The following is a 23,227-nucleotide window of genomic DNA, read 5'->3' on the forward strand; positions in this document are numbered from 1 at the left end:
CAGGGCACATGGGACAGCACAGCCTGTCCCTGCTGCCCCATTCCCCACCCAGATCTACTCCTGGGCCAGGCAGCTCCTACCCTGCCTTCACCTCTTGCTGCCTCCTGGAGCCAGCACAAGAGAGAGAGCAAGTCATTGGCCTGGAGTTACAAAGAAAGTGAAGTGTTTTGCAATGGGAATTCAACCATCTAGAAGCAGATTCTGTGAAAAAAAACATATATCATTTTTAATGTACTTTCTCATGTGTTAAAGATCTCTTGGCCAGTTTTCTGCTGTTTTTCAGTGAAGTACAGTAAGCTGCTCAATTTGACAAAAAAACTTCCAAGACACCTTTCTACTGCATTCAGACTAATTTGGCTGTTAACATCCCATGATAGAAATAAACCTTTAGGACATATTCCTATAACATTTTGCAAGATAAATTGTTAGGAAGTTATCATTTCCTCCCACTCTGATGGAAATGATGATCTTCTTCTTCTTCTTCTTAAAAACATAAACCTCAAAAATATTATTAGAAGCCTCCTTTTTGCAAATTAAAAACATTGATTTTTCATTACAATGCAAAGCATTGCACATAATGTGTATAAAAAACCCTATTCAAGCACAGACTTACACATGCAAATGGTAAGTCATGAACAGGAACGTAGGTTATTTTGAATGAAAATAGTTCATTAGATTCTAGCTCTTTTCCATTTCACTTGCTCCTAGCTTGATAAATACCTTGGATTTTCAACTTTTATCTTAAACATTCTCTTTTTGTGGCCATGTAAAGGTCAAGACTTAGTTTAGAAAGGTGGATGCATGCTAAAAAAAATAAATGAATGACAGAATAGGAGGTGAGACTCAGCAGTTGTGTAAACATCATTCACTTCCCCAGGTAAAGCAAGCATGAGGTCATGAGGTCCTGAGGTCAGCTAGTCATTCTTCATGTAGAAACAAAGAGAAAGTGCTAGACTTGTCCAGAAAGAGTTGTCTTGAATATTTCAACAACAGCATTTATCAAACTAATATCAAAAATAATTGACATACATGACTGTATTAACAATAAAGTATATGGAAGTCCTGCAGAAGGCTGAATTTCTACAGCACTTCCACAGGAACGGGACTGCCAGCTAGTCCAAGAAAAAACTCATTATTTTTACTGGTGTGCATAAGGCATTTTTGGTCTGATAGGACCAAATCAGATTGTGTTTCTGAGAAAATTTCCCATGAAATGAAGACACCCATGTTATTCTTTCTTTTGTATAAAGAACAAAAGTAACAGGAAGATGTATGGTGTATGTGTTCAGGGTGAAAATAATGAGAGCATTCCTCTAAATTTCAGCAACAGCAGTAGTGGGAGTTGTAATATATAACATCAGGAAGACAAAAGTCTACAGACTGGAAATTAGGCTCCATTTTACCATAAATTTACCTTCAGCAAGCTAGGGACTTATTTATCTGTGCCTTGACACCTCCATCTTGACAGGAAAACAGAGAAAATTACTGAAGTCATAGGACTGTATCAAAGAAAATATATCAGCATCAATAAACCAGAATCTTTTTCCATCAAATGCCATTAAGGCATCCAGTAATATTTAATTTCCATTGTATCAATCCAGTTAATTCATGTGCTAATTCCCTCATTTCTAATTTGTCAAATATTTATTTCAGTCTGCTTACATATTGTCCAGGAAAACAAGTTACACATGAGAGTGTTTCCTTCATGTAATGAATGTAACGTGGCTTTTCATCAATTTCATAACAAGTGAAGCATTTGGAGTTTTCTAGGTTCTTGTTCAATATACATTCTGAAAATGTGCATTATATTATTCAGACTCAATAAAGAAACAACCACCTTGGAAAATCACACATACAAAACATTACACAGAGGTGATTAAACATGTGATAACAATTCCCATTAAATTCCAGAATTTTTGAATGCCAAAAGGCTTTACCATACACAGACACAATAAAATCACTTTGGTGTGTGGGTGGATCATGTTCAAATTGATTTTCACAGCACAAACAAGGGTTACAGATATATTAATTGAGGGCAATATTGATTATAGCTGTGGCATTGTTCACAGAAACCTAACACTCTTCACTGTTAAAGAGGATCAAGTTGTCAAACTCCATACTTTAGAAGCAATCACTGTTGGGGCAGAAGTTTCTGGTATTCAGTTTTATGACCAAATGTTGCCTTTTACAATGTTACATATTGTAGAGTGAGAACTACTCTTATCCGGAATCACCTGGTGCAACACTATCTCTTCACTCTGCAAAAGTGTGTTTTAGTGCTGGCTCAAGTACAGCAGATATGATGCCAAAACCTGACCATTATCCAGGTCCTTTTCATTTGAGCTGATTTTCAGGAGATTCTTGTTCATCAATAATAAACTTGATTTAGTTCAACCTGCTGGGACTTCTGAAATATTCCAGAAATGTCTGTCTGGGCGAGTTGATTCAAACCGCAGTCGTAATCTGTGTCAGTCCTAGGTCGTTGGACTCCTCTCTCTCCTGAGGACAGTAAGAGGACATTTCCACGACTAGTCATACAGGTTTGTTTGCCCCACCTGCTTCCCTCATGTAAGCTGGGTCTTGCACAGTGTTTCTGACTCTGCTGGTGCTCTGCCTGTCCATCCTCATCTTGAAGGGGAAGCAGAAGTCCTTGAAGCATCTCTTGAAGTTTTCATCCAGAAACGCATAAAGGATGGGGTTGAGGCTGCTGTTGGTGTAACCCAAAGCAATGCAGAAGTAATAGCTGGATATGGCAGCAGTGCTGTGGGACACATCCCCTAAGGCCTCCACCAGCACAAAAATGTGAATAGGAGTCCAGCAGATGATAAAAACTGCCACAACCACAAGCACCAACCTGGTGATGCGGCGCAGGTTTCGATCTTTTTCTCGAGACCCGGAGAGGAGCCGTACGCTTTTCAGGCGCAGAATCATCAGAGTATAGCAAACAATTATAATGAGAACTGGAATAACAAATGCAAAGACAAAGACACAGATTTTCATGAAGATGTCCCACCACACGTAATCTCTGTCTGGAAACTGCAAGGAGCATTCAGTGCTAGCAGTATCTAAAAATGAAGGAAGCAAGAAGAAAATCGCGTTGTTATTAGATATTCTAAACAATGTCATTATCATAGCGTAACCTAGGAAAACTGATTAGCATGTACTGTGATATTAATAAGTGGAGTTATCATTAAATCACTCCAAGGAAGCTTTCAGTTACCACTGAAACTGGTTTCATGCAGCTGTGTCTAGAAATTACTGAGTTTTGAGCTTTTTCAAATGCAAAATATTGTATGAAATTTCTTTCCCATGGGAGGATCAAAAAAAGCAGAGCACAAAAACAAAATCTGTAAAGTTGTTTCTATTTGAATCTCACTGAGATTTAAAACCAGACTGAGTACCATGTTCAGCGAAGTAGAAATCTCATCATTATTACCAAACTACACGTGTTTTTGTCTGTGGGTGGTGAAAGATTTTTGATACCATGACTGGTAGAAGCTGAAGGAGGTTTTGATACTATGAAAATTTTCCCAATATATGATAATTGTGTAACAAGCTTTTCCCATGTGCCTTTTACAGCACAAATAGAGTACACTCAAATGCTTACATTCAGAAAAACCCATGGAAACATCTCCTTTTCTGTCAAATAGAAGCAAATAAAATACATGTGTGCATGGAGTCAAATGGAAGCTACTCTTTTTGCAGATCATGCCATTGGAAATGCAGCCTGTGCAGAGACTGCAGGATCTTGGCCACAGAGATCAGTCCACTCCTTTTCCCATCACCCATGCCAGGATTCAGAGCCACAGGCTGTCACTTGAATGTATTTAGCAGAAATATTTCATCTGACAGGAGGCAGCTAAGGAATGAAATATTTGAGGTTTAATTTGCTGAGCTCATTAGAGCCTTCCAGCATATAAAATATACAGAAAAAATAAGTAATAAGATAAATGAAATGCAACAGAAGGGGTAAATTTACAACTACTGTCAGTAGTTCAGCTCTACTGAAGATAAGTCAGGGTAACACAGGGATTTTTCACTCTGAATTGTAGCTCAGATTTTATCCTGTAAAGTTCTTTGGATTTTTTATCATTTTCCCTGCTGAGTTTGTCAGTCCTCTACAAATTATTATGTATTGTTTTTCATTGATTCAGATCTAAGAGTGGAATGATTGAGTATACTCCTGCACATCACTTTTTAATATCTGTCTCCATCAGGACATGTCAGAAAAAAAATCAGGCCATATTTCCCTGCTATAAAAATGCTTCCCAAATCAAAAAGATATTGCAGAGAATTTATTTTGAAAAACAATTAGGGGAGAAATTTATCATATAGTTATTGCTGTTACTGGGCAATATTGAATACAGAAACATTTTGAAACAGAAAGCATTTACAGCTAAAAAAGCTAAATATTTTTAGGTTTTATTTTAAATAAGTATGATTCTGAAAGCTGAAAATGGAAAAGACATTTTTCTAGGCTAATGCAAGATACTCAGATGACAGCACAAGTGTGACTTGACACTCAATGAACTTATCTAAATCCTTTGTGATGTAGGTTTTCATAAGCATACGTGCTTTCACTTAATTTCATTCTTGAAATGCCAACAATCATCTTCAAAGTTTTTCTGTCAATTATTACTGTTATTTGTAGTAGAGCATGGCTTAACAGCTACAACATAAAATCAGGATGCAGCTGTATAATCTAAATTAGTAAAGCTGCCTCCAGATGTGTGGGATGAAAATGAAGTGTGATCAGGGATGGCTGCTCCACACCACATCCAGCTACTCACTGAAACCCACTCCCAGAAGAAATGGCCTCTTCAGATCTACTGACATAATTTCACATATTTATCAAAACTATTAGGTCATCCTCACTGTATTTTGCTATAATTTTTGGTCGGCAATGTTATTTTAGAATTCCAAATCATCAAATACAAACCTAATAATTATCTTGCATCTCAGTGCAGTTTAAGATTTTCTACAGAAAATCTTATTCTAAATTCATTATTATTAATGTATTGCACTTGAATAATGTAATGCCATAGCATAGTACTTTATAGAATCCATTTACATTTTCCCAGTTTACAAGTAGGAAACAGTCAATAGAAAATCTGATCATAGTGCACAACACTATATTAATTTTCTGGAATTTTAGAAGTGGAACATAATAAAATCCAATTTATATTCTATTTTTACTGCCTGAAAAGTTGCACAACTTATGAATAGTGTCATAATATTCAGATTTCATAGTGACATTCTCCACTTGGAAACACAAATATTCCAAATATATTGATATATTCAAGGAAAAACACTGAATTCTATATGGTATTTGGTATAAATATATTTTATAATGTGCTTGATAAACTACTACTTAAGATTAATCTTAATATTGGTCTAGGAAACATACATATTATATATATAATATTGATTGTGTCACTTTCATACCCTTCATATCCTTACTGGCAATATGAAGAGTTAATTTTATACCTTTATTTTTTTGATAGCAGAACAATTCTTCAGCAAGAAAACTTCCATTAAGGCCAGAGCAAGAAAATTTACACAGATGTAAAATTTATTCTGCAGGAAAAATGTATCTAAAATGTATCTAAAATGTATCTAAAAGGACACACCTGGGAGCAATTCTGAGCTGTGATAACAAAATGGATTAACTGAGCATGGTGAGGGAAACTCAAGTACAATCACTTTCCATTTGCTGTTCAGTTGTTGCTTAAATGTGAACCCAACAGAGGCTCTGAAGCATATAAACAACAACTGTTTTAACCAACATGACATAAAGTTTCAGGCCTGAGCTCCAGCTGTCAGGCAAGGGGAGCATCCTCGCCTTTCCACTTCAGCATTTATCAGAGCAATTCATGAGCACGCCAGACAAGGTAATTGACACTAAATGCTCAAGAGAGACCTTAGATCAGACAAGCAGGGAGGAACAGTAGCAGCTGACAAGCAGCTGCCAATATTTCCAACCTCATTTAGCCCAGCTGTGTTCTGTATTACCAGTCTCTGCTTCATAGGTTATAAAAAAGGGCTGCCTTCCACATGGCATGGAAAAGGCATTAAATCATTGCTGGCCTCATGGAAGCCCCTTGATCTAAACATGCTGCTGACACTGAATGACAGGAATATTCTGTTAGTTGAACAGGCTCCAACAAAACACCTGCCTGAGCCAGTGTCCCATGGCCTTCAAGATCTCATATGCAGCAAGACATTCTTCCAAATGTGCCTGAAGTTGATGTTTTCCCAGGTAAACCTTGTTTTACAGAGCTTGTCATAACTTCACTGGGGAGAAGAGCTACAGCGCTGCAGACCTAGACACGCAATCCCCCAAAGCACTGAAAGAAGAGCTTCCAGATGACTTCTCTGTCACCTACATAACAGAAGACTAACAGCAAGAACAAAATCTATATATCTTCAGCCAAATCTATCACCCTTGAGCGGCTGTTACTGAAATGATTTTTCACACCGGTCTATGTCAAACAGCTTAACATACAGCATTTATTGTCTGCCAGATGAAACAGTGCCCTTAGGTAAACATTTGTCTCAAGAGGAATGAAACCTTTCTAAATAGAAGACGTGGATAGTGCAGGAAATTATGAATAATTTTTCAAAAGGTCGCTTACATCTCAAACAAGACTCCTACCAAATAAATGCCTGTATTTTATCCAGCTATCCAATAATGGGATGACCCTAACCCAAGGACACCATTAGAAGTCTCCAGCTTTTTGAAGACCCCAAGATGCCCCTGCACTGCACTTACACCTGTGGGTATGAAGCACATGTGTGAGAAAATGCTTCTCCCCCCTTCCTTCTCAAGGAAGACCTTGAAATCAGATCTACCCTATAGCAGGGTAATGAGTCAGGAGCTACAGGGGCTAAATCCACAGTCCTTCATGGAACAGGCATTTCAAGCAAAGCCTACACGTGGTCTGCATACAGTTTTCATTGACTTTGTGTTCTTGTAGCTGTTTACTGCCATAGCCTGAATTTCCATTTCCTGTGAAAATCCTCATTCTCAGCTTTTCCAGGTTTCTGTATAAATTCCCATCCTTTTTTAAATATAATCTTGAGATATTGTCATATATAATTTACCTTAATTTTCTCTCTTCTGCTACTGACTTTTCCTTTCTTCACTATGCCTTCAAATTCTGTGAAATGGCTGATAATAGTAAACTCACAAGAATTCTAGTTTCTGCTCTTGGCACTTCATCAGAACTACTCTCACAACATCTACAAAAAGAACATTAAGCCCACATTTCAAGTTTCAACCTAAACTGATTCTAGATTTGCCCATTGTGAATAAACTCCTGATAATTTTCCCCTGCTGGCTGCTTGTAGATTTTGATGGTCTCATTCTAGCACAGGCAGTGCTCCAAAGTGCATTTTGTTCTTTTATTTGGTATGGACATCTGAGCTTAAATGATTTATACGTTGCACTGTGATGTTCTACTATATATTTGAAAATGTCAGGAATTTAGATGTAATTCTGAAGAAGGAATAAATAAGGTTTGATCAATATTTGAACCTACAATTTATTGTCAGTTGAGAAATAAAAAGACTGAATTTTGAATGCTTGCACTCACCTTCTCTGACTTTGGTGCCTCCAAGAACTATTGCTGATATACCAACAGATGAAGACAGCAGCCAGATACAGATGTTGATTATCTTTGCTTTGAGAGGTGTACGGAAGTCCAGAGCCTTCACGGGGTGACACACGGCAATGTATCGATCAACACTCATCATGGTGAGTGTGAAAATGCTGGTAAACATGTTATAGTAGTCAATAGAAATCACTATTTTACACAGCACATCACCAAAGGGCCAGGAGTTCATCAGGTACTCGGTGCTTTGGAAAGGCATGGTTGTGGTAACAAGTGCATCTGCCATAGCCAGGTTGAAGATGTAGATGTTGGTCGCTGTCTTCATCTTTGTGTACCTGCAGAACAAAAAAAGTAAGGCTGTATTACTACAAGATATGATTATTTCCATTCAGATAAGTAACAGTTCATCAGTCAGGCTTTGCCATAGTTGGGGGTTTTTATGTCTTTTCTCATCTGTGATAGAAATGCACACAAATGCAAGACCCTTGCGATAGAAGTGAACGCACTTTATCCAATCTCTCAGTGCCTGTGTTAGCAGTTGGAGCTATTTATGACAGGCAAAACAGGTATATGAATATGTTTAATCTAGTTAGAAAAATTTCAATTCTATTTTCTCAAATCTTGCTACAAGAAAATATCATAGTTAAATTTGGAAGTGATCAAAATGGTTTTTGTTTACTTTTCTTATAGCTATCTGTCAGTGATTGTGAGAGTTCTGGGTTTGGTTTGTGGAAGAAATTGTTATCCCATTCTCCAGTGAGAAAACAAGTTAATTGCTATGTCTGCTGGGCCAGTCTGCTTTTATATGATAGTTTGTCTTCCTTGAATTCACTACGGTGCCAGCTGATACAGTTTTAGTTATTTACTTTCCCGGTTTCTTCCTTGCCAATTTCTTCTCCTTTCTTAACATCAGCTTTTCCCAGTCCTCTATTTTGTGACTGATAATATAAAATGACTATTGTTTAAGTGGGATACCACAGTGGGGAAAAAAACTGTGGTAGCAGTATTTTTTCCTGCATTCTTTAATTTCATCAAAAGTAAGCCTTTGGTAGGAAGCTCAGCTTACATAGAACAAAAGGATCTGTTTTTTGAGATGACATCCTGCTTTTTTTGAACCCAATGACAGTTTTGGGAGACTGCCTGTGGAGGATTACTTCCCTCCCTGTGATAGACACAAAGGATGATGGAGAGCCTGCTGACATGGGAATTTACTTATCGCTTCTGTGCTTCTCCTCAATATTTGTGTTTGCTCCTTGCTGTTAATTTATCATTGGATTTAATGAGATTTTCTTCCTCAAAACTGCTTCAGCCCCATATTTTGAGTGTGGGTCCAAACTAGAAGTGAACATGTAACACACACAGAAACACACACAGCTACATTTTGCTATATGTCACTAATAATTTACAATGGAAATATGAGATTCAACCACCTTAATAAATGAGCACAAAGCACAATGTGTCTATTTGCCTTCAAAACTTTGATTTGTGCAATAATAAAATATTTTAAAAAGAAGCTAAGCAGTGCTGTCAAATTTTGCCCAATATGTAAATTAGCTGTCCAAAAAATGTGGGCAGGATTTTCATTTTATGACCAATATGAAATGTTAGAAATAGCACTGTTTTTTCTAAAACATTCTAATCAAAACTTATCAAGGAAATAAAGCCAAATGGTGGTTTGAAGCAAAGGGAAAAAAAACCTGCAAGGGAAGAGAGAATATATTCTTCTCACCTACATCTGAACCATCAGAGATGGGCTTCTGCCCCCCACTAGATCAAGCTCCTCAACAGACCCTCCAGGAGAGGAGGCATTTTGTCCTGTAGGTCACATTATAGCCCCTAAGGCACTGCTCAAACACAAATATGAGGCCTTACAATTAGAAAAAAGCAAATACAGGACATATTATTAGACAAATAACTTCCCTCTTGGTTAAAAAAAAAAAAAAAGAAAAGAAAAAATACTATCTTCAAGTATCTCAGCTGTAAGACCAAGAAAAAGTTCACTAAACACTCAAAACTCTCTGCTAAAAGGGACTAATTTCCATTAAATTAAATAGAATAGTAGAAGGACAATTTTACTTCTACAGACATCACTGATGATATTTGGAATTGCTGTCCTGTTCATATTGCAATAAAAAGACTGTGGAAAGTTGGAATGGCTGCATAAAAAGCACTAAAAATAAATGAAGGGACTGGAGAAAATTCTTTGACTGACTTAAAGAGCTGAGTACATTTAGTTTATCAAAAAGAACACCAAGAGGTGTCTTGATTACAGTGTCTGAAGACCTTCACAGGGAGAAAATAGCAGGTACTGAAGAGCTCTTTCAGACTGCACAGAAAAGCATAACAAGAACAAATGCATAAAACTCTTAAGAGAGACAAATTCAGCTTAGAAACAATGACAGCTGTTTCTTAACAGCTAAGGTGATTATTATGGGGAAAAAGAAAGGAGTAATTTTTCCATCCACTGATGCCTGCAAATCAAGGTCTGCTGCTTTACAAAGGGATTGCTTCAGTCAAATACAAGTTACTAGACTTAACACAGGAACATTCAGAAGAAATGCAATGACCTTTGATAAGCAGAGGTGACTCAAGTAATCATTCTCCTGAATCATTATATCTGTAGATCTTTAAAAACTTTGCCAAGGGTTTGGATAGGGAAACTTTGCTTTCAAAGTGTAGAAGAATTAGCTTGACCTTTTTTCCTTTAAGAAAATCAGAAAACTGGGGGAAAATATCAAGGATTTTATTAGCCTTGAAAAAGCAAATATCTGAAAGTCCTTATATCTCACATTTCCCATTCCTTGCAACCTTAATTCAATTCTTTCATGTGTGGGCCATTACAACTCTATGTGCCATATTTTCCCAGTACCCTTTACCCTTTTTCTCCTCCCTAGCCTCCCAGTGGAAGAATAGCAAGCAAGTGCTGTAAAACAGGGCTAGTAAAGAGCTTGATTACTCTTGCCTGGAAACATTGGCCTGTGTATAAATGTGGTATTGGCTTTTAAAGTTATTGGGCAGTATAGATCACGTCATACATTCATTTAGAAGTTTAGAAAATTCAGAAATGCCTTTGAGAATCTGGACTTAATCATCCAAACTCCTCTGAATGTTTTTAATTAAACACCTAAAAATTATTAAATGCCTACATGCCTCTGAAGACATGTGCTTGCAGAATTAATCAAAAGTCCAGATTAAGTAACAGAGTGACTGCTGCTGCTGTCAGACCCTTTCAAGCAGACCCTGATAAAGTCCTCAAGATGAGGGATTTGCCTGCTTTCCTACAACTCATTCTATTGCACCAAAACATAAAAGAAAACATTTTTTTGTGGTCTAGGGTTTTCTCATCATACTTTGCACTCATTTGAACAAGGTCAAAAACAGTGATTGTGTGAGAGAATCTTGTCTTCATTTGCAAAATTAAAATTCTTGATCAAATATCTGAATACATTTAAGCAAAAATATTTCTATCTGCTCTAATTAGTTTAGCAGGACAGATAGGGTAAACCTGAACATAATTACAGCATAAGTGGCTCACTAGCAATTAATGATATTTTCTTAATGTCTGAGGTACAAGTTTCAAAGACTATTATAATATTCGTAAACTGTGGCTGTATAAACTGCTCATGGGAAATCCCATGTCTAAAAAATGGTTTGTAAGATAAAAGGAACTTCTCAAGAGAATGGCAACATTTCTAATACTACATAGGAATGGAAAGTTCCTCTTTTAAACCAGGTGCTAGAATCTAATTTCAAGCAGCAGAAAAAAACTGATCACTAAAGCTGGTGGATCCCAAGACTGCTTGTAAAGCTATAAAGAGGCCTCAAGCATCTGTAAACTAAAAACTAGAAGATATATCAAAACTGCAGAAAAACAGTCAAGATGAAACACAATACTTTCATATGGATGCTTTTTTTTTTTTTTTTGATGGGTATATTATGAAATTTTTAAGAAGCAAGGTTGAAATTAAGTCTATTTACATGTCAAAAGTAAAATTCTCAAAACTATTAAGCATCATTCACTCTCCAAAAATGGAAAGTTCTTTGAGACTGACTTTAGACTGACCCCTAGAAATTTTCTCTGTGTTTCTCAGTCAACTCATCATTGCTGTTCTTTTTCCTCTGGAGTAGAACATGCTTTTCAGACAAGCTTTTAAGACAGTAAATAAGAAGAACTCACACCTCCAGCCTACGCTATCAATGAAATTGTGGTAACAGAAGAGGGAAACACTACTGAGGATCTGGTGTGCTTTCTGAAAAAAAATCTGCTAGTAATGCCCTTAAAGTTATTATCTCAAAGAGAGGAGAGGACTGTGATTCTAAAGTACACTATAACATTAGAAAAGCTGATAAAAGGTGAGAAAGAGGCTCTGGTCAAACTTTTTTCATGTAACTGTAATAGGATGAAGTAATTAAATGTTCCCTGCAGTGTGAAATGAGGAATGGGGAAGGGAGCAAAACTAACAAATGTAGTACAACATTCTCCAGTTGCAGAGGGAAAGTACAAAAGCATAAGATACAAAGAGGAATAGCAAACACAGGTTTTTCACAGATACCTGGGTAAGTGAAGGAAAATTAAACCTAAAGCACATCTAAAGCAAATTGCAAAAACACCTATCATCAGGAAGCAGGCTCTGTTCCACTAGGTTCCTCTGAAAGAAGTATATGGAGATCAAGCAGCTGAAAAGCTTAGTCAGGAAAGCTCTAAACCTCAAGGCTATATTCTGAGAACTGTCACTATAATACTGCGTCAGAACAGGAAGAAAAAAACAAAAAAATCAATCAGGAGGATCTATTCCAAACCCATACCATGTCGAAAGGATGGCTCAGCTCTCTCTTGGATATTCATAATCCAATATAAAATCTTATGCCAATATGAAATGAAGGCTAAGGTCATTTAAAGGAAAATTAACATGTTGTAGTTCTTATGTTTGTATTGGGTTATATGACATTATTGTATTTTAACTTGCCACATTTTAGCAGTAGAGGACCTTAGATGACACTTTAAATAAAGGAAAACCTTGTTACTGCACATATTTAATGGCTGCCTGTCTTAATCAAATCTTTTAGGACATGACAAAAAATTGTCATCTACAAAATTATATCATAAAGTGGAATTCTCTATATTAATGAGCATCTAAAGATACCAATTTTAAAGCAGGTCAAAAAAAGAAAAGCATACATATATCTTTTATTCTTCCCCCAGAGAGCATAACCTATGTGAATGTCAAAAGGTATAGTTAAAATCCTTACAATTTTCCACTACCATTTCTTCTCTGCACTAGCCCTAAACTGAGCCTGAACAAGATCTTGTGGACTTAGATTGGATGTGGAAGGTTTTTTTCCTGGGCTAAAGAACCAAATTATTTGGGCTCTGAATTAGTTCAAGTCTATGTATGTAGTGGTCAATGTGGAAGAAAATTCATGCTACTTAACAAAAATGAACTAATCTTTCTCCTTCTACGATAAAGGCTTTTAATATTTTTGTGTCAGCTCAAGAGCTTCTCTTGAAAGAAATTGTAAAATGGTAGGAAAAAAATACAGTGAAATTTCTGCTTCCATGACTTTGATAGGAGAGGTCAGAGGTCAAGGTGCTGTGAATCACTGCAGCTGAAAATGAATCTGTGAGAATGCAGAATTTCACTAAATTGGTACTTTATCTAAAACCATTATGTCTAATAATATTATGAAAGAGCCTGGACAATTAGCTTAGACCACGTACCAGATTTTTTTTTCTCTCTATTGGCAAGTAGAGACGAATACTGACCTTGTCAAGCAACTTTTTCTATCTCCTGAAAAACTTCATGCTGCTGCAGATATTTCCCAGTGACCAGTCCTGCCATGGGGGGGTTCCCAGGGTGTTACACAGACCATCCTAATCCTTTTCACTTGTCACAAGTACATTGCTCTAGTGAATATTGAATCTCCGTCCCTAATTTCTGTAACATCCACCTTTCCTGTTATTCTTTTTTCTTGGAAGAATTATTCTTTTTTCTTTTTTTTTTTTTTTTAATAAAGGGCATGAGCTCCCTTGGCAAAGTGCTTCCCATGGGTTTATGGGAGAGGGAATTGAGTAGGACAGAGATTGCCTGGCGAGGACAACAAATCTCATTGCTCAAGTAAACAGGGATAATAGCCCCAGTAAAAGATTTCTCAGGGTCTTTCTTTCATTGTCAGAAGCAGACAACATTTTGTTGAATGTTTGCTTCCCCTAGATGTTTTTTCAGGACAGAAAAAAAGGAAGGAGCTCAGAAACCACGTACTCAGGGGTCTTGGGTATGGGTATCACTCTTCTTCCCAAAGCAATGCACCTGGTCTCCATTTTGCCCCAGGAATGAATAACAACTGACACAGCTTGGAGTGTTTTATAGGACAACTACACACCCAGATGTGTGGAGACTCAAATCTCTGGTCAACACTCCCATGATAAGGTTTAATGGGAGACAAGGCACTTTGCTTTATAACAACTATAGGATTATGTGGTAAAACTGCAAATGAACATAGTCTTTCTTAGGAGGCATCTGAGAGGCTTTCTCTGGACTCCTCCCATTTATCTGTTTTCCTCACCTGCCTCAGGGAAGCCCATGGCACAGACCAGCTGAACACACACATTCCTAAAGGAGATGATTCAAATGAAACGCAGAAAACTTTAAGTCACAGTCAACAGAAGAGCACAGCTTGTCACTTCCATGGTGAAAATATTCTTCTCCTGCCCACTTTGACAAACCAGTCATTCTGAAAGGTAAATCTGATGCAGTCCATCATCCAGCAGCATGGTAAAACAAAACTTTTCTGAGCGTGAACATTAAATGAACACTGAGTAGGTGGTTTGAACTAATCCTACTATGCAGGTTCTCATCTGTCACTACCCAAGGAGGCTTTTGCCAGTTGCCCAACCGTAGCCACAGTGGTTGGACTACCAACAATGCAGTGGGAAGTGCATTTCGCAAATGCAAAATCCTCTGTGTTCCACATGCAGCACAGCTAAATTTGGGAACTCTAGACACTAACTCTTAATGCATTGCTGACTTCTGGAGCAGAGATGAGCAGCTGCATGTTACAAAGGTGGATTGGTATAAGAAATAGAGAAAACACAAAGGTTCTGCTGACTTTCTTACCATGAATTTGCAGAAATTCATACACTGAAGAAAATTGTCTTCTCATGCTCATATTCATTAAAAGAACACAGAGATTTCATTGAAAATGATGTCTCAAAACTGAAAACAGGAAACTGCCTAAAATTAATTTTAACTTCCATGAGGATTAGAAGGTGAATTTAATGAGAGCTGAACCCTCTGGCTTTGGGAGAAATAAATATTTCAAAGGTAATTCACAGCGTGGCATGACAACTTCCCAATAGAACCATGCCAATTTAAAGCAAATAAACAAGTAATATTTTGGTGTTATCAAAATCTAGTTTTATTTTCAACCAATATCTTAAATCAATTTAAATTTGTGTACTTCTTTTTTAAGTGCTGTGCACCTTTACATATTCTTTATTTATATCATTTTTACATTTTGTGGAATGCCAGCATGGTCAGAAATCCCTCTTCCAATATCCTTCTTGCCTCTGTACACACTCTTTCCCCATAACTAATCCAGTTTGTGCACTCATGCCTGTCTGTAGACAAAATGCTATTCCTATTGCCTTTTCCTCATATCTCTCTAAATTCACAAAAGAAGATAGCAATAAGCAAAGCACATTGTCTTCCTTAAGTAGAGGAGCACAGATTCCTCACTTTGAGAGAATTATCTGATATTTAAAGAAGAGGGGACCAAAACGGAGACCTGAAGTATACTTCCTGGGAGTTAAGTGTAGCTGGATGCTTTTTCTTCAGAAAGAAATACATAACTGGAATCAAAACTCTTCTTGGGAACCCATCTGTTTCAGAGACTTTAACTTAAAGGGACAAATTAATCACAGTTTAGACAGTGAAAGTGGGCAAGACAGTAAGATTATCTTCCTTCTCCTTAATGTGTCCCAGGAATCCAAATCACCCAGTTAAGAATTTCCTTTTACAACACCCTTTCAGCAAATTCAAAATCCTTTCTCAGAAAAAAAAAAAAAAACCCTTACTGAAAGATTCCCACTCTTCTCTCATTTCTTCCACTTCAGAAGGGCTTAGCCAGTCTGTGCCCCCCAACACCATGTCCTCACTGTGCACCCTCCCTGTGCTTCCTCCAGGATCATGAGCTACCTACCCACCACTCTCCCATCTGACAACAGGAAAGTCATCTCAAGCTTTCTGCCTTGCCAGCAGCCAAACTGGAAAGTTCTTCTAAGTTTTCACTTTCTTCTAGTTCAAAAAGGTTCTCTGTAATTCATCTTGCTACCAGACACTGATTCCAGTTATGCCTTTCTCTGAACTAAATGATTACCTGGCTGTTAGCCCAGTAGAAATGTCTGGATGGATACCAAATTACTTTTCAGAGGCCAAACACATTATTCACTATAAGCTATAGCCTCTCTTTAATACTGTCTGTGGTAAATATTCCTTTCAAGCCTTTCCTCTGCTCTCCCTGCCTATTTTCAGTATCAGCTCTTGTTATCACAGCATGACCATGAGCTGGGTTCCTTGTCAGCTTATAAATCCCAGGTCTCACTTAGTCACTGTCTAGCTGGGTTTTAAAAGTATTAGAAATAGTAACATTTTGTTTAAATGGTCTGTGTTTTCAAACTATCGATACTCTTCTATAAGCCTGTCCTCTTTCATGTTTCCTGTTGCCTTGTTCTTTGTGCCATCTGTAAAAGCTTTTGGTAATGATCACTCTTCAAAGTTGTGATGGAAAATTATGTCACGTTTGAACTAACACTGCAGAACTGATCAAAATTACCTCCATTCAGTGAGGTACAGCTAAATGCTCTGAAATCCGTGATGAATTGCTATCAATCCATTTGATGCCTCTCTGCTGGTAGTAGTAGGCTGTCATATTTTTGGTTAACAAAGGAAAGGTTAAAAGTCCTAAACTTCACAAAGTATAGTACAGTTCACCCTTTGCCTTTAGCAGACAAAGCCTTGATTTCATAAAAGAATGAAATCATGCAAACTGCCAGCAATAGGGAACAGGTAATTCCGTTAGGTCGACTCTTCTGGAGCTTGAATTTTCATTTCAGAACAATATTCTTTCCAAATGTAATTTAATAAAATTAAGACAATAATTTAAAGCAATTTAACAAGTGATCTTTTGATGGTATCAGAATATATTATTAATTTCAACCAATGTATTGAATCAATTTCACTGTTGTGTACTTTTTAAAAAAATACATTCATTCTTGTTTGGAATGAATGATGAAGACATTTTAAAAACAATCTGGAAAGGAGTCAATTTTGTATTACATTTCTTTAAACACTCTTCTCGTTATGTAAAATGCTATTCTGTTCAATGAATATAAGAACAAAAATGTATCAGTGGTAAAACCTTTTCTTCAACATTAGACTAAGCAGAGAATTATAAGGTTTCTCTTTTCCCTTAGGAATCAATCTACATATCTGTAACACAACCTCGTGTTAAAAATTCTTGAATGTAGAAAATTATTCAGTTCACTGGAAGCTTGAAAGGTAATTTTAAAATAAATATAGGATTGGCTCTTTGGGATCCTGTTGATATCAACTGGTCTCAGTAAATTACTGCAAGAACAATGAGGGTAAGATAAATACATAGAAAAAGTGCATCTGGAGAGGGTAAGAGAGAGCATCTCCCAGAGTTTTGTCAGAGTATGTTTATGGTTTTGATTAGTGCAAATCCTAGTTAAAGCTGTAACTTTAGACAGGAGATTTTATTCCCTGCAGCTGTCACAAGAAACCATGATTTTGCTTACAGCCAGTACTAAATTTAAAGAAAAAAAGTCACGAGGTGGGAAGAATGGAGAAAAAAGCCTTTTTGCTTCCAAGGACAAATAGGTTTTTTTATCCCCTTCAGCCAACTTACTTCCAAAAATATCTTTTGAGACCTCAGAGGAAAAGCTAATCTCAAAAGAAAAGGTTTGGGGTAGAGGTAGATTCTGCTAATGCCAAGGACCACACAGCTGCAGGACTTTCCTCAGGAGAGGTCAGACAACTTTAACAGGTATCTTCAAACCTATTTCATGCTTCTCCTCCTCCTCCACAGGGGAGGACTGTGCTTCCCACACAGTGCCTACGTTTTCCACCAGTACAAGAGGCAATGTGATGCCTTCTTTTTCTCTTACTGTCTCCCCAGGACAAGCAGCAGCCAGAGGCCAGCATTACACCCCACGTGCCATGGCTTGGCACAGAGTGCCCATCCACCCAGATGACAGCAGAGCCCCTTGGGATGGTGCACAGCTGATCCAAACACGGGGAGAGATCCTGCAAACCACCCACACTGGGACAGCCAAGTGCCATGGGCAGGAACAGAGTGCCAGTCCACTGTCTACTCAACACAGAGCTTTCTCTGTGTGTGTCTGAGGAGCCCAGGGTGTTTACAATAGATCTGGTCTTCCTCTGTTATAAGCTTTAGTGATTAGACTTTGGCTTTCAAATCTAACTTTTGCTGTGTGTTTGAAGACAGTGAATGCCAGCATCTCCATTTTACATGTGAGGAAACATGAAGTGACCTCATCAGGACAGGAAAAATGTTGAAGCTTGATAGTAAAACCAAGAGAAGAATCCAGCTCTCCTGAGAAATGGTTTAAGAAGCCATGCTGTCGACACTGTACTAAAGGACCATTCCCAGTCAGACTTCAACACAAATCCTTCCTCACAGGAGCTGTATCAAACTCAGCTACTTTTCTACCAGGAGTTTGTACATGTGATTGAAGTGGCATTCTCCTGTTATTTATTCCTCTGAGGAAACTCTGAGTTTTCCCTCTCAGCAGAAAAACACTCCACCAGAACTATAAGAGATTTCATTCACTCAGCACTCCGTGCACATGCTGCTGAGATGCTGACTCACTTGTGTCCATGAGCTTCTTTAGCAGCCCTTATGCAGAAGTAGCAAAACCAGTCCTGTGGTGGTATTAAAGCAAGGAATTGGCCAAGACCTGCCTATACCACAGGCTGTGGCTGAATTTGAGCCTGTTTCTGAGGCATCTCAAGATTCTGGAGTTTCCTAAATCTACCACAGCATTGACACTTCAACACTTTGACTGATAGTCTCAGAACACGGAAAGGAACTTTTTTTTTCTGTCACCCAAAAAGTGACCCAGTGTCAGGCCTGGAGTGTCAGGCAGTTGGGCTAGATGATTATTATAGTAATTCTAACTGAACTATTCTAACAATGTTTAACATTTAAATGAGCAAAGGGAGAAGGAGTCATGCCTGCCTTGCCTGCCTGTCCAAAGGGGGTTAGAAGGAGAAGAGCAGATCTGGAATTCAGAGTTGAGAAACAGCAGCAAAGGGCCTCAGATAAAGCCTGTACTCAGCTGGAAGGTAAAAAAGAGTTTCAGCATATCCCCATCCCACTTTAGATTTGTGGCAGCTAGAGGGGGGCTATTGTGGGATGGCTGGGGGACAGGATCTGTCTCTCCCTTACCATCTTATTTCACAAACTTCCCACAGACCTTGTCTTTCCTCACAAAAGGACATCACTGCAGGGTACATTGTTCATGGGTCATTAAAATCCATCGTGAGATACAATCATGCAGAGAGTATATGTGAGGAAAAAATGGAGGGACATGAGAGGTTTGAACAAAAATGAAAAAAATAAACCTCTTGCATGAATGTTTGAAATATTTCAAGACCATAAGAAAATTTAAAACTGCTGGCTTGTATTTGCCTGCACTTCAGCTAATGATTCTATCAGTGTTTAAAGCATTTGCCAGACAGAAAACCTAGGAGAGAAATCTAACAAAGAAAAAAAATCAAACTCCCCCACCCAAAGGAAAAAAAAAAAAACCAACGTGTGTTTTATCATATTTATTTTTTTAACCATGTAATTGAGAGATGGGCTAAGAGAAAATTCAAGGAAAGGCTAATGTAGGAACTAGAAGGAAAATGAGCAATAGCTATCAAGAGCCTTACAAAAATAGTCTTAGGAGGGTAGCAGAAGAAGAGAAAAAAGGAAATATATAGGCACCAGTATAATCCATACATGCTAACTTCTAGGGTGAAGTTTGGGTTTATTTCCGGTGCCCAGGCCAGTTGATCAGCTGTCTTTGTTACTGACTGATGGCTCAGAAAATCTCTGCCTTTGCAGCTGTGTGACTGTCAAGTATGGAGTCTCTTTTTTTGAAGGAGAAATACAAAAATAAATTAAATATCTGCCCTGAAGGAAGGTCCAAAAGGCATGCAGGGGTATAAAAACCACAACATCACAAAACTGGAGCAACCACTTTTTCTAAACTGACCACAGGTATCTCTTTTTATTGCACTGAGTAGTAAATGGAATTTTATTTTCATTATTCAAGAGTATTCACCTGATTATAACTCATCTTTTTGAAGTACCTTATCAACAACTTCCCCTTGTATCAATTCTGACAGTTACTTCATCATTCTGCAATTGCTTGACCCTTATCACACATGCCTTACAAAAGAGAATCCCTTCTAATAGCTCAATTTTTTTCCATGTACAAGCTGATTTCATTGGAGCAATGAATACTCCACAGTTCTGGGATTTTTTTCTCCAGAAACTTTATCAGAATTCAAACAGGCTGTGGAGAAAGAGTCCAAAAAGTTGCATGATTTCAGTGCCCTGGATGGCTCATTATTGCCCTGCTAAACAGCACTGTCCAAACGTGCTTACAGATTGCAAATGAAAATGACAAAAAGAGAGAGGAAGCACAGAGCAAACTAAAATATTCACCAATACACAAATGAAAGTGCAAGCATAAGTAACAGTGCATTTCACCAAGTGGTTTAGTTTGAAACCTTCCCTAACACAGACACAGAGTTTTCTCCTCTTTCCTGAAAAACCATGGAAAAGGTATTTCAGAACTTTCTCTACTTTCTTCAATTCAACGCCAACAACTGCTAAATAGAGAAAAAACATCCCTTGCTTACATTAAGCCTTTCCTTGTATCTTTATCATTTCCTGTCTTTCTCTCCTTGCTAAAGAAAACATTAAGTGGCAAGGCAACGGTGGATCAGTGTCCACATGACTGGACACATAAGCTGTCCCTCGGGGTCTCCTCACAGTGGAAATAAAAGCTGCCTTGTATAAGTTTCCTTCTTTCACTCGAGCTTTTTTCCCTCGGATGCCAGCAGCATCTCATCCCTAGAGGGCAGCCAATGAACACAGCTCCAGGCACAAAGCGCTTTCCCCTCAGGCTGCAGGATTTATCACATTTAACCAGCTTGTCCCTTCTCTCTCTAACAGAAGTGAAGGCAAACCACTGTGACCAACAAGGTTTGGGTCATTTCAGTTGCTTTTTTCCAGCTCCTTATGGCAGGGCTTTCATAATCCACCCCCTGCCCCACCCTGCCAAATTCAAGGACAGTCTTTTGCACCTCTTCCAACCGGTACCCAAAACCTCTTACCTTATGATGACAAACATGACCAGGGAGTTCCCCACCAAGCCAACAACGAAGACCACCGAGTAGACAGCGGTGATGATGATGGGAATGGCGGGGGAGATGTTGGTGTGGTTGTGCTGGCCGTCCCCAAAGACCCCAGTGGCATTGGTGTCATAGTCTGCCCAGCTCGGGAGCCAGCTGCTGCTGGTGCTGGGGGGTTGGCAGGGCCCTGGGGAGCAGGTGGAGTCGGGCTCCTCGCGGAAAATCTGTATGGGGGCATCCATAGGGGTACGGTCCCCACGGGGAGGAGGGAGGCCAGGAGGAGTGCACACAGCAGGAAGCAAGTATGCTGGAAAGAGGGAAGAGAGAAAGAAAGAGAAGTATTTTTACAGCCACAGAATATTAAGACCTCTGAAACTTGTATGTGTTAAGGGGAGCTCTGCTGTGCTGGGAACTGTAATTTGCCAAGCAGAGATTTAAGGAAATCACATTCATATTAAATGATTTCAAGTTTTACATCTTGCTATGCAATGCTGCTTCTCCAAGTGCACAAGGAAAGTTTTCATCCACTTTCAAAGGTTGCACAGTGAAGCAAGCCAGATGGGAACAGCTCAGATCCACCCCCACACTTTAACCCTGTCTTTCCCATCTTTTATATTTTAAGTCAAACTCTATCCTAATAGATAGAGGCTCCTTAGGCTCCTCATTGCCTAAGCTCTGCTATAAAGGGGAAGGAGACAGAGAAACCCACAACCTCTCTGCACATCTTCTTTAACATCCTGCCCTGAATTATATTTTCCTGATCCCATATCTGCTTTCATAGAAAAGACACATTAATGACAAAAAAATACCTTTCAGTCCAGGAAAAGAAGCGGAGTCCTCAAACAGGTGCTCTTGGCAGGAAAAGAAAAGAATAAAGCCGCTGTGCTTGGCTCCTGGAAGTGCCACTGACCACCTAGGACTTTTGAATGTGAGGCACCTGCACCCTCAGAGAGGCGTGCTGGCAGCAGAGCCGGTTCCCAGCATGAGCTGCACCGTGCAGCAGCAGCAGTTGCTGCTGTTCCAGCTTCCACCACTTCGCCTTTTCTCTCTCAGGCTCCCTCTGCCTCCCTCTCGCTCTGCCAGGGCTCCAGCAGCACTCTGCACTGATGCACACGTTCTCCACTGTCTCTGTCCCCGCAGCTCAGAAGCTCACATGACTTCTTTCTAAACACTGAGATGCACAAAAATTTAAAAAAAAAGGCAAGAAATAAGTTCTGTTGTGAATGAATTCTTATTTTAATACACTGTTCCAAGTTTTCTTTCCTCAATTCCCCTACACTCCCAGGCCTCAAGAAATAATCCTCTTTGCCTTATTGAATCCCACAGGATTTCAGACTAGTAAACACTGAATAAAAGAGGAATTTTAAGTTTAGATGCCTTGCCTGGTCCATCAGCTCTTTCATGTGTTGACTCCACAACTGAGTGTCCAAAACACTTCTCAGTGGGTAGCTGTGCCCCTGATCCTTTCCACCTGCAACTCCAAAGTCAGGACCTGGCTACCAAAGAAAAGAGAGGCATCCTAATTACTGTACAGGTTTTTTCAAGCTGTCCCACACCATATGAGAAGCCCAGAATTCCCTGTAGCACTTTATTCTCCCAGCTGCAGCCAGAAATGGGGAGGTGATGTGTACAGAAATCACATCCCTCAGAGCTTATCCCTCATATACTCCTTCAAGCAGGAGTTGGCAAGGCGCCAACGTGTGTGTTCAAGTATCTTTTAACTTGCACACAGACCTTGAAATCCCCACCAGAACACTCTCTAAATGCCAAACTGGAAGAGAAGAGGCAAGAGCCTGAGCTATTCCTACTCCTTCAGAAGAGGCTGGGAACAGCCAGGCTGGCTGCACCTCAAAGTATGCAGCAGGAAAACCATTCCCTGGAGAAAGAGAGAGGCTGTGGGTTTCCTTCAAGCTTTTCCAATCCTGAAACTTTACTTCATGCTCCTCTGTTGAGTGTCTGTGATACGACTCAGTTTTCTGGTCGAAACCAATTTTTTTTTTCTAAACCTATAATCAAGAGACTAAATTATCTCAGCTCTGAATGAAAAGTCATGTAGGAGGCTTAAAAGGTACAGAACTCCTCTTAGAGGAAAAGGCTTGTTAAAATGTGATAATGGCTTTGACTGTGGTCACTGTTTTCTCCAGAACTTCAGTAACTGCTCAG

The 23,227-nt window shown here is 38.7% G+C and overlaps 1 protein-coding gene across 1 annotated transcript; it reads right to left on the reverse strand.

Annotated features, from left to right (window-relative positions):
• Positions 1 to 292: 292 nt before the first annotated feature.
• OPRK1 (opioid receptor kappa 1) lies at positions 293 to 22,251 on the reverse strand. Its single transcript, XM_038130005.1, has 4 exons — positions 21,874 to 22,251; positions 21,047 to 21,371; positions 7,596 to 7,948; positions 293 to 3,065 (listed from the first exon to the last, which is right to left on the reverse strand). The coding sequence occupies exons 2-4, from the start codon at positions 21,304 to 21,306 to the stop codon at positions 2,533 to 2,535; spliced, it is 1,146 nt and encodes a 381-aa protein (XP_037985933.1). The 5' UTR covers positions 21,307 to 21,371; positions 21,874 to 22,251; the 3' UTR covers positions 293 to 2,532.
• Between the last annotated feature and the right edge of the window lie 976 nt (positions 22,252 to 23,227).

Source organism: Motacilla alba, chromosome 2 (assembly GCF_015832195.1).
Source record: "Motacilla alba alba isolate MOTALB_02 chromosome 2, Motacilla_alba_V1.0_pri, whole genome shotgun sequence".
In the NCBI taxonomy this organism is placed as follows: Eukaryota; Metazoa; Chordata; class Aves; order Passeriformes; family Motacillidae; genus Motacilla; species Motacilla alba.

What these genes read in the sequence shown, in the direction of transcription:
- OPRK1 (XM_038130005.1), bottom strand. Translation starts at nt 21,306, where the DNA reads ATGGATGCCCCCATACAGATTTTCCGCGAGGAGCCCGACTCCACCTGC. An exon ending in GTCATGTTTGTCATCATAAG is followed by an intron (nt 7,949 to 21,046) that starts GTAAGAGGTTTT and finishes TTTGTTCTGCAG; the next exon opens with GTACACAAAGATGAAGACAG. An exon ending in AGGCACCAAAGTCAGAGAAG is followed by an intron (nt 3,066 to 7,595) that starts GTGAGTGCAAGC and finishes CTTCATTTTTAG; the next exon opens with ATACTGCTAGCACTGAATGC.